The 13,861-nt window shown below is 38.7% G+C and overlaps 1 protein-coding gene across 3 annotated transcripts in view; it reads right to left on the minus strand.

Annotated features, from left to right (window-relative positions):
* Positions 1-13,861, minus strand: part of SYT14 (synaptotagmin 14) — a 90,883-nt gene that overhangs the window by 38,117 nt on the left and 38,905 nt on the right. For all 3 annotated transcript variants that reach the window (XM_008146003.3, XM_054711558.1, XM_028152263.2), the window contains exons 3-4: positions 4,567-4,838; positions 443-892 (exon numbers count right to left, since the gene is read on the minus strand). In XM_008146003.3, the coding sequence (XP_008144225.2) occupies positions 443-892; positions 4,567-4,838 (722 nt within the window). The remainder of the gene's footprint in view (positions 1-442; positions 893-4,566; positions 4,839-13,861) is intronic.

Raw genomic sequence — 13,861 nt, forward strand, 5'->3', positions numbered from 1 at the left:
ATTATTTCATAGCAATTCTGTAATTATAATCAGTCCTGACCTAGTCAGCAGTACATATTCTATACGAGCAAATAATATCAAACATATGGAGCTAGATCGTTCTTAACGTATCACATAGTTTTAACCTGGAAAGAAAACAATGTTTTCTATAAGGAGTTCAGATGATGTCGGAATCAACCATCTAATAAATGTTTTAAGACACTGGGCTAGACCCTGTGAAGGATAAAATACATAAGATAAATCATATATAATCTTCAAGGGCAACTTATAGATGAGAAAAAAATTATACCTACCTATTCAGGGCTTAGAAATTTTGTAAAGGTATGGCTACCTTTACATGTGGAAATTAGAATTAAAGGTTGTTGGGCTTATCATATTAAAATTGTGCATATCATAGACCTTGAACTCAAACTGTATTTGGGCTATTTGATCAGATACTCACAGAATGATTGTAAGAAGGTTCCAATATCACAGGTAATGACATTTTCCCTTGAAGATTCAATTTTGTTAAATAAAAAATCTTTTCCCCCACAATCTTTTCTTTTTTCATGCGATGTACACCATACAGTCTAAATCGAACTGCATAATTTCCAATCATCTCAGATTCAACATGGTTAAATTTGAATGTTTCTGTGAAGACAGGGCATGGTCCTCTCTGGATGCTGGTTTTTGCTCTCTGTTTCTTTATAGGTAGAAGAACAAGGTGTACTTGCCATGAGTTGCCACCTGTCCTGTTATATGTTGGGATATCTGTGACAGCTGTCACCGTTACCAGGAGCTTCTGTTCTTGTGAGTCATAGTCAAAAGTCACATCCAGTGTGCCATACTTAGCTTCTGGCTCAGGATCAAAGGGTTTGGGAAGCTGTGAAGATGATCCTTGAGCTGACATGTCCTAAGAAAAGCAAATTTAAATGTTTTCAGTTTTAACTCTGTTATTTAATGTGGCATGTAATTAAATACCTGGTCTGTCTCAAGAAGAGGGTGTGAGAACCGGTTGGTTGGCTACCACAAAGAATGTGATAACAATCAACAGTTTAGTACAACCAGAAGCTACTCTACAGGGCCACAGTGGTTTACGTGGTAAGCTAACCTCAAAAACTTATCAAAAAAGAGAATTTTGTATTCACCATTACAATTTTGAGAAAGTTGAGAGATATGTTTTTATAATGAGAACTGAAAATATATACTTCAATGGGTATCTCTGATCCTGTTGTAGGAACCTATTAAATTTTCTTCCAACATTATAAACAATGCAACTGACAGGTCAACATTAGGCTGGAGAGAAAGAGAACATAAAGAAAAGTATAATGCTATTGAAAAAATTGGTCCCATTTTCAGAGTTTGTTCTAAAATGCTCCCATTTATGATAGAATGTAAACACATTTAGGCTTGAAAATCACTGGAAATGTGAAATTATAAACACCAAGGCCTCAAAATATTTGTAACTAAATACTTTTCTGTAACATAATTTTTAATCAGAATTTAAGACTTATTTCTAATACTAATTACTGTTGAAAATGGCAGAATAATACATATGTCAAAAGTTCAAGAAGGACCAAATCTGTTCATTTTAATTATGTGATTAAAAGAAATTGTGCCCATTTTACCTGGAATTGTCTCAAATTCCTGCCAGTGTTAACTACCTGGAATGTGAACAGGGTTTCAGCTAGTTATTGACTGACATTTCAACTCTACCACTTGCTCCTTCAAGTATTTTAATAAATATTAAATGTTTTTCATTTTAAAATGTGGACTAAATTTTTCTGAACTTTTACTTAGTAGTCCCTACTATTGACTGTCAGTCTTCTCTTTTTTGCACTTCTCAAAGGAACTACGTGTGTTTTAGCCAGTGACACACAGTCTAGCAAAAGACTGTAATTCTAAATTTCCTCATGGCTGATATGTCCATGAGGCTCAGCTTTGGCCAATGGGCAGCAAATAGAGGTTATGTACGAAACATCCAGATCAGGTTTATAGAAGAAATGCCTTGCCCTTCACTTCCGTTCTCTCCGCAGACACCGAGATAGGATGTGTGGGTCAGTATGGGCCACGGGGACTAAGACAGCACCCTACGGATGACAGTGACAAAAAAAGAAGGAACTGGGCCCCTGAGCAAAGCCACCTACTCACCCTGGTAAGTGAAAGACAATCTTCTGTGAGTTTTACTCACAGCATTTACTCTTTGTTATAACAGATCCTAACTATTAGACCTACTATGTGCCAAGCTCTAGTTTAGGTGGGAGGGATGCAGTAGTGAACCAAATACATACATGTTTTTGACCTTATAAATATTATATGTCTATGTACTATGACCCCTTGGTAACATGTATGGAAAAGAAGATAAAAATTAAGAACAGTACTTGGTGGGGAGGGACAAAGTCTCCTACAACAGTGGTCGGCAAACTGCGGCTCGCGAGCCATATGCGGCTCTTTGGACCCTTGAGTTTTTAGCAAAGGCCAGCTTAGGAGTACCCTAATTAAGTTATTAACAATGTACCTACCTATATAGTTTAAGTTTAAAAAATTTGGCTCTCAAAGAAATTTCAATCGTTGTACTGTTGATATTTGGCTCTGTTGACTAATGAGTTTGCCGACCACTGTCCTAGAAGAACTGTTTTTTATACAATATAATTCAGTCAGAATAAACATATTCTTGCTCTGTAAAAAAAAAAAAATTAGTTTAGAGCAAAATGTTTTAATGCATGCTATTTCATAATGGTAAATAAAGATAATTAACTGCATGGCTTTGAAATTTCAATTATTTTTTAAAAACAGTGTCATGACAGCTATTTTCAGGGCAATAAAAAAAGTTCTTAAGGCTCTAGATAGCTATTTCTAAATTTTGTTTCTCTTGGTCCATTCTAACAATTCGCATGACAGAGTAAGCTCATAGGTGTATTCTGCAAATCAGAAAATAACCCTCCCTCTCAAGGTATCTTAAAGTTGTGAACAGTGCCCACCAGCAGGAAGTCATCAGCGGAGTCTGAGCTCCTTGCCAGGGCTCTTCTGAACCCTCACTCCTTTCCCAGCTCAGCAGTGTGTGTGGAGAGGCTCTAAGGTAGCCACATCCTGAATTAAGCCAAGAGAAAAAGTCAAGATTTTGTATTTCTTACTACGTTTTAAAAGGATGGGAAGTAAAATAAACTTAAATCCTAGAGGAGACTGGTCAGAAGTGTTAACACAGATAGCAAGTTAGTAGCTTCTGAAATATGGGCAGAACTCACCAGCTGTATTAACTACAGATAATAAATAATGAAGCAGCTTTAGAGAGACAGGCAGAATTCTGAAGATGTAGTAAATACAGTCACTAAGTAAGTAACTTGTAAGATAGACAGAAAAATAGAAAATAGGATATTCACTTGTTCTATTACTTATTAAAAGGGATGGGAAGCCCAGGCCATGATCATGCCACTTCTGGGCTGACAGCTCTGTCACCCATGTGTTCTAGTCAAGAAATGCAGGTCAAACCTACGCCTGTTGGGTAGGCTAACGGGCAAGTTTCACTGGTGACCAGGACTACTTGCCCCTGCACTGCTCCCATAAAACAAGGTATGTGTTTCTGGCCCGTGGCACCCCTGCTCCTAGTTCAACTCTTGTCCTTGCTGCCACACCGTAACTGGGGGATACGGATGGAGCAGAAAGAGTGGGACGGGACAAATGGGCATTACGTACGCCAGGATTCACCTGGTGTGGCCCTGCCGCTGTGTCTGCGGGCATCCTGTCCTAAGTGTGGAACCCACCTCACCTGGATCCTCTTCTTGTTTTATATCTGAACACTTGGCAGTGGAGGCAAATTCAGCTAGTAAGAACAGTGACACACTACAGTTCTACAAAATGTTGTCTAGGACAGAAGTTGTAAAAACTGGCAAATCTAAAAGAAATAAATTTAAAATTAAGTACTACCTTATGAAACCCTCTAGATGACCTTTATAATTTTTATCTTTACAGAAATATTTTTAAAAACTTTCTAGAACATGTAAAGACTTCAAATGTGTAACACCCCTATTTTTGGTGTTAATTTTCACATTTTTGCTCCAAAAGAAGAAATAAAACACAACCAACTGACACCATGAGTTCAAATTTTGTTAGTGAAACTGAGCATGACTTATCTCTTCCATATTCTATGATAGGAAAATGCAAAACCGTTGTTTTTTAAAATATGAATGGGCAGCCTCCCAATATAAAAATATCCCAAATAAATTTTTAAAAGACATAAACATAAGTAGAAACCTCACTCATTATGAAACAAATAGACAAATACTTGCAGAATGTTTTAAAAAAAAAATCTATCTTGAGGTTGAAACTTGGGGGAAGTTAATTTTTCAATATTTTATGTATTGCTCTCATTTTCAGCTATCCATCTTCCTGTGTGTGGGGGGGGGGCGGCAGAATGGTTGAGACACCCCCACCCCCGGTAAGTCCGCTGGTTAAAGATTAGATCGAGGACAGAAACTGGCACAATAAGCCACAAAGTGCTAAGACCTTCTTCTTACCAAGAGGAGGAGCACAGGATTGTTCGTCTTCCAGATAACATTCACTCTGAAAATTCTGTGTGCTCTTACTTACCTCAGGGCTCAGGACCGCCGTGCTGTCACTGGGAACGTCTTCTTCATAGCCTTTATTATGGAAACTTTCTATTTCGTGACCCGTGCTTCCTTCACTCGGGCACTTGTTATATGAGCGTCTTGGGCTGTTGCTGCAGTGGGAAAATTCACATTTACTGTCCCCGATTTCTGAGGGTGTGCATGAGAGGTGGGGAGACCCGCTGTCATCCTGATACGGCGGGGGCTGCAGTTCGTCCAGTGGGGGTGATCTTCTCATCCTCTGAATGCAGTTTCCTGATAATGAGGAAGAATCTGGTCACTGTTTTCAAGTAGCCTCAACACGCAGCACAGCCCACAATCATTGCAAATAACTTAAAAAAAAAAAAACTGATTGAAAATGTTATGCTTCACTAGTTCAGATGCAGAAGTAAGCTAATCGGATTTCCCACTCTCTCCTCCTGCACAGTGGTATTAGGGAAAAATAAAATATACTCTCAAATACTAGAGAGAGCCAGTTATATAGCATAAAAATGGGAGTGATAAATATCTGTTAAATAGCTTACCTAGTTCTTTCTTTCAGAACAAACCTGAAGCATCAGACTTCCTTATGATCTGTGTTCTATTCTCTCTAGCCGTAGTAGGTAAAAATATTATAGGTAAAACACACATAAAAACTTCATTTATCTTCCTCAATCACTGAGATGAACTTAGTAAACTAGCATTCAGTTCAACAGCATCAGAAACCATTCTTCCACGTCTACCCGAGATCCGAATCCTGACAGAGGTGCCCTGGAGTCAGGGCCCCATGGATCAGCAAAGGCGGGACGAAGGCAGCATTCCCTCCTCCCATTCCACCTCCATCGTCATCATCGGAGACCACCCCCTGCCCCACGCAGCCTGGGGCTGTACTCCATCTAACCGGCTCCACCTTGTCCTCAGCAGGCATCTCTGCCTCCAGCAGTTAATGTGCAACCGCTTTTCCTTCACTCTTAAACGATCCTTTGAGTTTTTACCTCCACAGTGTATCTCAATGACTGAGGACACGCCTGTGAACAGGACAGACGTGGGAGCAGGAGGTGGGTATAAGGAGACAGGGTTCAGTTTACAATTTCAGAACAGCTAAGTCTGTGTAGATACACCCTGAATGCAACATCAGGTGTTACATGTAAATACTGCTCAGTTTTTCTCCTAATGGACTATGGATCTCCTCCTCAACAGGGACACTGAAAAAAAAGATAGTTTGTACTAGTCTTTTTTCCTCGCTAGCTGCTGCACTGTAATAATCCTCTGAACTTCCTTTTGATGTGAGCGGCACAACATAATTTCTGTCTGGTAATACTGTTACACCTTACTTCCTTCGGTTTATTTGTGTTTATGTTTTATATCAGGTAGCTCTCTAGCTGCCTGCCAGCCAGGGTATGTCTACAGCTGAGCCCCGTCACCTGGCTCTTGTTTAGATTTAGTGCACCTGTGCTCCAGACAGGTTGCCCAAAGGAGGGCCAGTGGTATTTAAAGATGCTAAGTAGGCTCCACGGGTAGACCTCACCACTGTTTCTGGATTTGAGAGAGACGATTTTAAAGCTGTGAACTGGAATATGCAAATTGTTTTGGAATATACAAATGACATACTACATATATTGGAATGTATAACTATAAATTATTATAAAAATCCTCAACGTGTTGAAAATACCTCCCTTTACTCTTTACTTTTCAAGTAAAAAATGCCCAAATGTATGTGGAATAGGAATTTCATTAAAAAAAATAGTTATATGAGGATTTCTCCTTTTTTAAAACTTTTGCAGTAAGGCCTTTTTTCTCAAATAGACAACCATGTCATATTGTCCACACAGTGTAATATAATAACTAAGAGTTGGCTTAAACTTAATTGGTATTGGAAAACTTTAAAACAATTGTTTGACAAAATAACATAATGTACGTTATAGTTGTTCTATCACACTGTGAACATCCAACCTTAAGAAGAAATTCCTGGTGGGACGATGAGACACCAAAATGATGCTGCCCTATATTACTTTATCCCTCGTTTCATACCTAATTTCATGCACTGTTTTGTGGAAATAACATGTCCATATAAGGGTTCATGCATGGGTACATGTTAAGCATTTAAATTTGCTACCTACGGATGGTACAGCACCTACGAAACAAGGCAAGGTATCCTCCAACCCTCGAGAAAAACACTGCATGCATGTCCACAGTGACCCGCGGTCCCTAACTGCAGCTCTGGAAGAGGGGGGCCATCCAACACCTGGAGAATTCCCTTTGCAAGCGTCTCTGGAAACTTGCCAAAGTGGATTATAGATAGTGGGTCATAAATTAAGGCTCAACACATTTCACAGGACTGGAACATAAACAGGATGTTTTCTGACCACAGTAGAATTAAACTAGAAACAGAAATAGAACTTTAAAAATTGATAGAAATGTAGACAAAATAACTAGAAGTTAAAACATACTGTTAAATAACCCATGGATCACAGAAGTCACAAAAGAAAGAAAAAAAATGAAGTAATATGCAAAAGTCAAATAGAAAACATGCTTTTGATAGAAAGCATCAGCAAACCACAAAAGAATTCTTTGAGAACACTCATAAAACTGACAAACTACTGGAAGAGCCTGATCAGGAAGAAAAAGAGAGAGGGCATAAATTACTAGTATCCAGAATAAAAATAGGACATCATTTCAAATGCCGTGTCAAAGCTCAAATAGGATACGGAGGGCGTGCACACCAAGGTAGTCCCACCCAGTGCAGCACATGGAGCCCGGGCTGGGTGAGGAAGCCCAGCGCAGAAGCCAGACCTCAGCAGGGAAAGAAGGTTCCCCACGGAGGAGGGCGGCCAGCCTGGGGCAACAAGCTCAACCAGGGGGAGGAGTGTGTCTACCCTGAGCGAAGGAAGCAACCCTGCGAGTGGAGTCACTGCCCAAGTAGGATCAGAACCCTGGAGAAGAGACTGGTGTGGGTTGTCAAAGCCCAGGAAGAGGCATCTACACAGGCGTACGTCCCTGGTGAAGGAGGCAGGCATCCATGCAGACAGGTGGCCTGATGTGGGAAAACCAGAGCTAAGTGGGAGGAGGAGGGTGTCCGTGTGTGATGGTGGCCTGGATTGTGGAGTGAGGGCCCAGGTGGGGTGAGGAAGGCAGCTGTGTGAGGAGTAGGGTGAGTCCTGGAGCTTGGTGTCAGACCTCAAACAGGAAGTTAGAGCTTAGGTGGAGTGATGAGAACATCCCCTGTCGGGCAAACCCACCTGGGTGTCATGACACATCCCGAGGACATGCACCAAGGACATGCACAAGTGGGGAAGTCTGCATGGGATATCAGAACCTAAATGACGTGAGGGGACGTGCATAAAGAGAGGGGAATTAGCCAAAAATACGTATATATTTTGGTTTCCATTATTAGAGAAGGAAGTTACAAATATGGAAAGGGAAAAAAAACTAGAACAAACTCCATGGTGTTGAATTAGAATTGAAGACATCAGTGTGAACTCAGCTTCTAAATAATAGGCAGAAGCAAATATCGTGTAAATATTCATAATTTGTATGTACACACACACACATTTCAGAGTACCCTAGCTCTGTCCACTGTGGGGATTTAAGAACAGTATTTCAACAGCAGTGAGCATACCTAGTGCCAAGATCTTGGCTTCTAAATCTATTCTTTACTAAAAGGAACCAGAACTCCATGAAGAAATGGCTAATTCCGGGGCTGAGGAAGGGAAAGCATGAGACAGACTTAGAAAAGCTTGTTGTTTAGGGTAGGGGCACACTCAAAGAACGATGGGGACACGTTCACAGGACAAAGAAGCCAGCTTGCAGGAGTTAGCACTGACCAAATCCCACTAACAATCTGAGTTTCAAAATAAATAATTTTAGTGACTACTTACAACACATTGAGGGAAGGAGGAAAGCCATGAGTCCATCTAGATATAAATATTTGAAAGAACTTTAAGGAACAGGTAACGGACATAGTGTCAAAGTACCTTCTGACCAAGTACTTAATTAATGAGAGCAAATTCACAATGAGAGGCCCTAGTAGATACACCTCCCTAACGGAGAGATCAACGTGAACATTATGAGTAATGGGACAAATCAAAATTGTGCATCACCTCATATGATGCAGTGAGAGGAATACAGCGCCACTCTGTGGCATTCCAGCTCAGGATGCACAACCCGAATCTAACCATGAAAAATGTCAGAGAAACTTAGACATTCTAAAAAGGAAATGCCTGCCAGCTTCAAAAACCAGTGACTGAGGAACTGTTCTAGATGAAGGAGGCGTGACGACTAAAGGCAAAGCATGATTTTGAACAAGACCCTTTTGCTATAATGGACATTATTTGGAGAACTGTTGACCATGAATGGGTTCTGAGGATAAGATATAATAATACATCAATGTTAGTAACTTAATTTTGATGGTTGTATAGTGGGTATTTAGGAGAATACTCTTGTTTGTAGAAAATATACACTAAAATACCTGGGGGTGATAAAGCAGCCGGTCAGTGGGCCACTTATTGTCAAATGGTTCAAGGGCATAAAAGGGACTCTAATATTTTTCCAACTTTTGTTAATTTTGTGAATGTTTTTTTAAAATCTCCATAAAAAAGACACCTTCATACTTTCTGAAAATAAATGTGAAAATCAGATGATATAGACAAATTCCTAGGGAAACACAACCTATCAAAACAAACTCATGAAGCAGCAGGAAAATTATATATTATTATATCTCTTACAGAAATTGAATGCGTACTTTAAAACCTTTCTAACAAAGACAACTCCAGACCCAGATGGCTTCACTGGTGAATTTACCATTTAAGGAAGTAAAAAACACGAATCTTATACAAAACATTTCAGATAATATGAAAAAGAGAAAATATTTGTGAAATTAACCTTACCACCAGCATAACCTTGATACCAGGGCCTGATAAAGTATCTTATAAAAAATAAGCCAGTCTATCTTGTAAACACAGATACAAAAATTCTATATAAAATATTAACAAACTAAACCTAGAGTCATATAAACAGGGTACCACATACCAACCAACTTGGTTTATACTAAGAATATAGAGTTATTCTATAAATGTAAGGTGGATTTAACATTAGAATATTTAATTAATTGCATTAAAAGAATAAAGGTAAAAATTATTAAATGCTCTTTTAATCGTACTGAATAAAAGAGCACTTGATAAAAGTTATTATCCATTCATGACAAAAATATCTGCACAAACTGGGAATAGAAGCCAATTTCCTCTAACTCAGAAAAGGTATCTTTGAAAGTCCTATAGCAAACATCACTTTTAATGCTGAAATAAATGCTGAAAGCTGTACCTCTGAGGTAGGGACTAAGACAACCATGCCTGTTATCAACACTTCAACTTAACAATGTACTGGAGGTGCTAGCCAGTGCACTAAGGTGAGAAAAAGATGATGCAAAAGAATGGGAAAGAAATAAAACCCATTACTCTCAGATGATAATTGTGATATAGAAATACCAAAATAATTTTAGAGATAAATTAGAGTTAGAAGCCAATTGAGCAAGGTCACTAGATATGAGAGCAGTATGAAACATACACACACACCATGAGCAATTAGAAAGTGAAATTTAAAAACAATCCCACATATCATCGCATCAGATAACATCCAATACCTAAGAAGAAATCTAAATGTCACCGTGCATTATTTTCCCAGTTCTTGGGTTTACAATTAGAATGTACACTCTTAGCAATTGGCAGAAGCCACACGTTGGCTTTCTATGCAGTGGCTATTTGGTAGAGGAAGGGACAGCTGGAGACCACTGGGGCTTCCTTTCTCTAGCAACAGGACACCCCAGGGAAGAGCAGAGACTAGTCTACCATACCATCACAGACTTGAGAACTGCTGATCTCATAAATGTCGTCACTAGCTTGGCCACTGCAAAAATTAACAGGCCTGACAAATGATCATAAGCTTCATTAGAAGATGGCTGCAACTGAAGATGTTCAGCGAATTAAGGCGCCTTGGTATTTGATAGGCAGCTTTAATTTAGCAAATGATGTTTCCTTCAGAACAATCCACAGAGAACAAAGGTAACAGGTTTTCATGGGGCAAAGAGAGCAATACGTCTACTGTCCTGCTATGGGGATTCTTGGGATATATTGCCAGAAGTGGGATTGCTGGGTCAAAAAGCAATTCCACTTGCCGAAACCGGTTTGGCTCAGTGGATAGAGCGTTGGTCTGCGGACTGAAAGGTCCCAGGTTCGATTCCGGTCAAGGGCATGTACATTGGTTGCGGGCACATCCCCCGAGGGGGATGTGCAGGAGGCAGCTGGTCAATGTCTCTCTCTCATCGATGTTTCTAGCTCTCTATCCCTCCTCTCCCTTCCTCTCTGTGAAAAATCAATAAAATATATTTTAAAAAAAAGCAATTCCACTTTTAATTTTTTTGAGGAAATCATGAAGACAGTTGTTTCTTATCATTTTTCCCAGTGTTCTAATTATTTATCAGAAAAGCAAGTCCTACAGTAGTAATTTCCTCATGGGTTGAAGTGGAAATTCCAAGTCTTCTAATTTTAAACACAATTGGAATAAGCTAGATCACATATTCTTAATGAGGGTAATATTATACCCAAGGGGGTTAAAATAAGCGCTGGAGTGGGGGACAAAAATTATAGGTATTACAAATTTTGATCAATCAAAGCTTAAACCTACCAAACAAAATCTTACTTAGTAATTTTATTTAGAAGTTAAATTCAAATTAAGTTGATTTATATAAATTAAAATGATCTCTGTAGGGAAGCAACAATGGGAAAAGGTTGAGAAACACTGATCTACTTAGTTTGACAAGTCATTCTACTGAGTTCTAAAAAACATCAGTGACTAAAAAATATATAATAATAAAAGCATAATATGCTAATTAGACCCAACAGCTAAACAACCTTCTGGACGAAGCTGGGGCTGTGAGGGCTGAGGCAAGCTGCCGCGGTTGCAAGTCCCTTGCACGATTTTCATGCATCGGGCCTCTAGTATTGTTATAATCCTAGAGCAGTGGTCGGCAAACCGCAGCTTGTGAGCCACATGTGGCTCTTTGGCCCCTTGAGTGTGGCTCTTCCACAAAATACCATGTGTGGGCACGCACGTACAGTGCGATAGAAGGAGTACCCTAATTAAGTTAATAACAATGTACCTACCTATATAGTTCAAGTTTTAAAAATTTGGCTCTCAAAAGAAATTTCCATCATTGTACTGTTGATATTTGGCTCTGTTGACTAATGAGTATGCTGACCACTGGGCTAGAGCTTTAAGCATTCACATCTGTGTCTCACACTACACAAAGAGTCAATGAAAAGTCTCCTGACATTCTATTCAACTACTTGACAATTCTAGTGTACACACTCTAAAGAAACATTTTCACATCTTTTTGTTTTAAACCACAGGAACTAAGTAATGTTTATCCTTACTATGTGCAAAAATTATATTTTATGGTCAACATAATTTCATTTTTTAAAATGTTTTTCAAGATCCATAGAATTGATTTCATGATCTATCTGCAATTTGAAAATCACTGTACCAGCTTTGCCAGACTACTCATGTTTTTTAAAATTGATGGGTATTATCATGCCTCACTAATATTGGACATGGCTCAATACATTGTTCTTTGTTTTCGATGTCAACCTACGGATGTCCTTTGTTTCCAAGATCCAAGACTCCATATTTCTAGCATAAAACGTTTCCTGTTCTGTTTTAACAATTCCATCCTTTGTGCCAACATTCCATACCTAGTTCCCGTAGTACTTTGCCCTATATGTAATTCTTTAACAACTATTTCCCCAAATCACAGAAAAATACAACATCTAATAAAAGTGTTTACAACATGTGAAGAAACTGGAACCTTCATACACTTCTGATGGGCATGTACAATGGTACGACCACTTTGAAAAGTAATTGGGCAGTTTCTCAAAATGTTATAAATGGAGTTATATGATATACCCAGCATATTCCACTCCTACATTGCATGTACCTAAGAAAAATGAAAACATACATTTCATAATGATTTATATATGAATGCTCATGGCACCATTACTTATAATAGTCAAAAGGTAGAAAGAACCCAAATATTCATCAAGTGATGAATGAATAAATAAAATGTGTTTATCTATACAAAGAGATACCAAAATAATATAGTTCTGATACATGTTACAATATGGAAAATCCGTGCAATCATTATGCAAAGTGACAGAAATCAGTCACAAATAGCCACATATTATATTATTCCATTTACATGAAAAGTGTGTGGAACACTTTTTACATATAGACAGAAAATAGATTAGTAGTTGCCTTGGCTGGGGAGTGGTATTGAACAATGACTGCTAATGGGGACAGGATTTATTTTTAAAGTGATGAGAATGTTCTAAAATTAGATTATGGTGATGGCTGCACAGCTCTGTAAATACACTAAAAACCACTGAATTGTACACAAGTGGTTTTTATGGTATGTGACTTACATCTCAATAAAGCTCTTAAAAACATGTATTTCTCCTACTTGTTCTGAGATTCTGAGTAGAGAAACTGACTCTTAATATTCCCCAGGTCTGCAATGTAAGGTCTCAATAGATAAATGAATATTTATGATTATCAAAGATATGCTAGTTGTCGGCAACATAAAAGAAAAAAGATGAAGGCCTACTATCAAAATGCTTAATGTTGCTGAAGGAATGAACCTATGGGAAAGAAAGTTCCATAAAATATAACATTTTGCAATATTTAAAAATAAATATGTCATGTAGGTACTGCTATCCACAAATTAAGTCCCAGGTTAACATCAAAGACATACTGTTGGTGTCATAAAATCTATGCAATAGAAACATTAATGGAGAATTAGAAAAGATGTATTGCTTTCTGGAGGGCATTTTCTTTTGATAGAAAAGAATTTATAAAACCTGGACCCAAGTCATCTGTAAACAATCTAACAGAAAATTTTGAAAGAGTGTAGCATGCTTCCTCTAACATTATTAATAAACAATGGGAATGACAGAGCCGGGGTTGCAGGCTGACAAAGAGGTGCCTATGTCTGTGTCAGCGCCTTATGCTCATACACTAATTTATGGTCTATTTGATGCTTTACAATACTTCACTGTGTAAGAGTGTAGGGTTTGGCCTGGCCAGTGTTGCTCAGTGGTTGAGCACTGACCTATGAACTAGGAGGTCACAATTCAATTCCCATTCAGGACACATGCAGGCTTGATCCCCAGTAGGGGGCATGCAGGAGGCAGCCCATGGATGTTGCTCTCCCCCTCTCCCTTCTCAAAAATCAATTTTAAAAAGCATACTGG

Source organism: Eptesicus fuscus, chromosome 22, assembly GCF_027574615.1.
Source record: "Eptesicus fuscus isolate TK198812 chromosome 22, DD_ASM_mEF_20220401, whole genome shotgun sequence".
Taxonomy (NCBI): domain Eukaryota; kingdom Metazoa; phylum Chordata; class Mammalia; order Chiroptera; family Vespertilionidae; genus Eptesicus; species Eptesicus fuscus.